Below are 4,657 nucleotides of genomic sequence, written 5' to 3'. Positions count from 1 at the left end.
GATTCTCCTGCCTCAGCCTCCCAAGTAGCTAGTACTACACAGGCACACACCACCACACCTGGCTAATTTTTTGTATTTTTAGTGGAGATGGGGTTTCACCATGTTGGCCAGGCTGGTCTCAAACTCCTGACCTCAGGTGATCCACCATCCTGGGTCTCCCAAAGTGCTGGGATTACCGCGTGAGCCACTGCACCCAGCCAGTTTTTCTTTTATTCTAAGAAGGTAGCAGGGACAGTAAAATTGAGGTTAATTAAGGTATGGTTTTATTTATAGTTAAATACATAAAATTGGCTGGGCGCCATGGCTCATGCCTGTAATCCCAGCACTTTGGGAGGCTGAGGCGGGCAGATCACCTGAAGTCAGGAGTTCAAGACCAGCCTGCCCAATGTGGTGAAACCCCGTCTCTACTAAAAATACAAAAATTAGCTGGATGTGGTGGTGGGCGTCTGTAATTCCAGCTACTCAGGAGGCTGAAGCAGGAGAATCGCTTGAACCTGGGAGGTGGAGGTTGCAGTGAGCTGCGATCACACCATTGTATTCCAGCCTGGGCAACAGGAGCGAAACTCCATCTCAAAAAAATAATTAAAATAAAAATACAAAATTAGCCGTGTGTAGTGGCGCATGCCTATAATCCCAGCTACTCAGAAGGTTGAGGCAGGAGAATCGCTTGAACCCAGGAGGCAGAGGTTGAGGTGAGCCAAGATCACACCATTGCACTCCAGCCTGGGCAACAAGAGTGAAACTCTGTCTCAAAAACAAAAACAAAAACAAAAAACAACTTATGGCTTTGAATACTCCTGATTGGTGTCTTGTCATATATAAAGAGGTAAATCTAAATACTCTTTCCCATTTGGGTTGTGATGGAAGCAAGAAGAATGGTATTCTAGGGAGATGAAGAATCTCTGAACCTTCCACAGGGTAGACAGTTGTGAAATTGAAAAATAAGAGGGACAAAATGCTAATGTTCCTTCTTTGTGGTTTTCAAGCTCTTACTATATGCCAGGCACTTTACCCGCATCACCTCAGTCCTTCATTACAACAGGGCTATGGGGTTAGAACTGTCATCATCAACATGTTACAGCCGAGGAATCTGAAGCTAAGGGAACTTCAGGCTTTTTACCTCAAGGACAGGGTGGGCATGAAGGAAGTCTACAGCCATACTTTTCCCCTCCAAGTTGAGCACAACACAGCTCACAAAAAAAGTTACTTACTGTCAGATTTACATCAGGGAGGCTCCCCAGTGTCTGTGTCTCTGCTATAAAAAGAGAAAGAGAAAGTGAGGAAAAACAGCCAATAGAATAGTTAAGAACATTTTCTTTTATCTAAGTTTTTAAAAAATCTTAATGATGCCTATAATTCTATTTGAAACGAATTCTACTCCATACTCGTCACAATAATTAACGGAGAGACCAACAAAATTTACTGAACACCCAGGAATCAACTTTAGGATGGCCACATTTTTTCATCTAGACAATGAACCCTACTATTTTATGAAATAGAGAATTCTGCCAAGAAGTCCTACTTAAATATGTGCTTTGTTTTTTTTCACAAGACCCTAATGAGTTCTACAAAAATCCAGGAATATTGATAACACTCAGGCATTATTTATTTGTTTATTTTTTTAGAGACAGAGTTTCACTCCATCACCCAGGCTAGAGCGCAGTGACATGATCTCAGCTCACTGCAACTTCTGCTTCCCTGGTTCAAGCAATTCTAATCCCTCAGCCTCCCAAGTAGCTAGGACTACATGCATGCACCACCATGCCCAGCTAATTTTTGTATTTTAAGTAGAGACAAGGCCATGTTGGCCAGGCTGGTTGTGAACTCCTGACCTCAGGTGATGTGCCCACCTCAGCCTCCCAAAGTGCTGGGATTACAGGTGTGAACCACCAGGCTTGGCCTTAGGCATTATATTCTAATTAGATTTTTAAAGACAACAAAAATTCACTTCCTTTTTTTTCAGACAGAGTCTCACTCTGTTGCCCAGGCTGGAGTGCAGTGGCACAATCTCAGCTCACTGCAGCCTCCATTTTCTTTTTCTTCTTTTTCTTTTGGCGAGACAGTCTCACTCTGTCACCCAGGCTGGAGTACAGTAGCATGATCTCGGCTCACTGCAACCTCCGCCTCCCAAGTTCAAGCGATTCTCCTGCCTCAGCCTCCCGAGTAGCTGGGACTACAGGGGTGCACCACCACACCCAGCTAATTTTTGTATTTTTAGTAGAGATGGGGTTTCACCATGTTGACCAGGCTGGTCTTGAACTCCTGACCTCAAGTGATCTGCCTGCCTTGGCCTCCGAAAGTGCTGGAATTACAGGCGTGAGCTACCGTGCCGTGCCCAGCCTCCATTTTCTTAAATAAGTTTTGCATTTACTCATGAGAAGGGAGACATGGTTGCCTACAAATGAAAATAATCACTGTGGCCACAATGTAATAGGAACCAGGGCTTGTGCTAAACTTTCAGTGAAGGAGCTCATTTTAGAGATACTTAGAAGCACTTACTTTAGAACTACTCTTCTAAAGTAGAGACTGACTGTTAGTCCCATTGCACAGATGAAGAAACTGAAAATCAGGGAAGTGAAGTGACTAACCCAAGGTCACACAACTTAGCAAATGACAAAATGGCCTTCCAATTTAAGTCTGCATAGATTTAAATGCACATTCTTAATTATACTGCCTTCACCAGCCTTTACCTCAGTGCTGTCATTATGAAGAGGGTCACGTTGCCCAGCCACCTACTCACCATCTTTCCTTCCTGTTCATTTGTTTATTTCATCTGCAGATCCATTCCATGAATATGCACTACGCCCTTACTCTAGGCACAGGAACAGAGCAGGGAACAAGAGGGGCACAGGCCCTGACCTCATGAACGCTGAATTCTAAACCTAAGTACCTTGCCAGCTCTTGGGAAACTAAGCGTGCTTACTCATTTTTATGGCTGAGTCAGAGATGTTGAAACTTCTTAAATGTCACAGCCACCTTCTGGAAGCCTTAAGTCGGAACCCTTTAATGTGTATAAAGGGTTTGACTAAATGCTGGTTTAACAAACTATAGTTTAAATATTATAAAGGCATAGCCTCAGCCTAAAATTATTGAAGAAAATAAAGATTATGTTCCACTTACTTTTGCCCTAATTACCAGAAAAAAATTTAAAGTATGAAAACCACAGGCCGGGTGCGGTGGCTCACGCCTGTAATCCCAGCACTTTGGGATGCCAAGGCAGGCGGATTACGAGGTTAGGAGATTGAAACCATCCTGGCCAACATGGTGAAACCCTGTCTCTACTAAAATACAAAAAATTAGCCAGGCGTGGTGGTGTACGCCTGTAGTCCCAGCTACTCAGGAAGTTGAGGCAGTGGAATCGCTGGAACGCAGGACGTGGAGGTTGCAGTGAGCCAACATGGCGCCATCGCGCTCCAGCCTGGTGACAGAGCAAGACTACTTCTCAAAAAAAAAAAAAAAAACCTTCATCAGTACAACTGCTAAGTAAACATGAATCTTAAGTGCACATAAGATTTTCAACTGTAAATCCAGTTTCAGCCTCCCTATAATTATTTTTCTTGATAAAAATGGTAAAAATAACTTCTTTTTAAACTTCATTTTGCTATGAAAATGATCAGTAAAATCAAGCACTGTTGTGTTATTACAGCATTTTTTCACACAGATTTGGCCACCAACCAAGATGGATGGGACAGTTGAAGGGAGTGGCAATGTTCTTTCTGGAGAACCCAAGATTTGCCTCAGGGGACAGGTAGCAGTGAAGGTGAGATGTGATGGCCTTAACAGTGTATACATTTAGTAGTTACCATCTATTCGGCACTTATTAGGTGCCAGACATGGTGCTTAGCACCGTATACATACAATCTCATTTAATCCTCAACCACAATAAGTAGGTACTACTATTTTCCCCATTTTTCAGATGACAATACTGAGTCTGACAGAGCCACTTTGCCCAAGATCACACAGCTATTAATTGGGAAAGCTAGGATTTAAAGCAGATCTACTCCAGAGCTGAGAACTCACCTGTGACCCAGTCCTTCCTCCTTCAGGTAGAAGAGAAGTTACATTTGTTCTGTGTTCAAATTCCAGGCCCTTGGATCTCTTACTTTTAAAGGCTCTACTCCTTTTTTTTTTTTTTTTTTGCTGAGAAAGGGTCTTGCTCTGTTGCCCAGGCTTGGAGTACAGTGGCACCAACTCGGCTCAGTGAATCCTCAGCCTCCTGAGTTCAAACAATATTCCTGCCTCAGCCCCCTCAAGTAGCTGGGACTACAGGCCCATGCCACCATGCCTGGCTTTTTTTTTTTTTTTTTTGAGATGGAATCTTGCTCTGTTTTCCAGGCTTCAGGACAGTGGTGAGATCTCAGCTCACTGCTCCCAGGCTCAGATGATTCTCCTGCCTCAGCCTTCTGAGTGCCTGGAATTATAGGCATGCACCACCATGCCCAGCTAATTTTTGTATTTTCAGTAGAGATGGCGTTTTCACCATGTTGGCCAGGCTGGTCTCAAACTCCTGACCTCAGGTGATCCGTCTGCCTTGGCCTCCCATAGTGCTGGGATTACAGGTGTGAGCCACTGCACTCGGCCTAATTTTTTGTATTCTTAGTAGAGATGGGGTTTTGCCATGTTGCTCAGGCTGGTCTCAAACCCTGAGCTCCAGTTA

General features: G+C 43.8%; 1 protein-coding gene across 2 annotated transcripts in view; it reads right to left on the bottom strand.

Moving 5' to 3' along the window:
• The window catches only part of HAVCR2 (hepatitis A virus cellular receptor 2), a 28,857-nt gene that overhangs the window by 9,713 nt on the left and 14,487 nt on the right, over positions 1-4,657 (bottom strand). For both annotated transcript variants that reach the window (XM_011966712.1, XM_011966713.1), the window contains one exon: positions 1,212-1,255. In XM_011966712.1, coding sequence (XP_011822102.1) covers positions 1,212-1,255 — 44 coding nt within the window. The remainder of the gene's footprint in view (positions 1-1,211; positions 1,256-4,657) is intronic.

This window comes from Mandrillus leucophaeus, unplaced genomic scaffold, assembly GCF_000951045.1.
Source record: "Mandrillus leucophaeus isolate KB7577 unplaced genomic scaffold, Mleu.le_1.0 Scaffold77, whole genome shotgun sequence".
Lineage (NCBI taxonomy): Eukaryota > Metazoa > Chordata > Mammalia > Primates > Cercopithecidae > Mandrillus > Mandrillus leucophaeus.
Note: the sequence above shows the minus strand (reverse complement) of the source record. Positions and strands in the feature narration are given on the sequence as shown.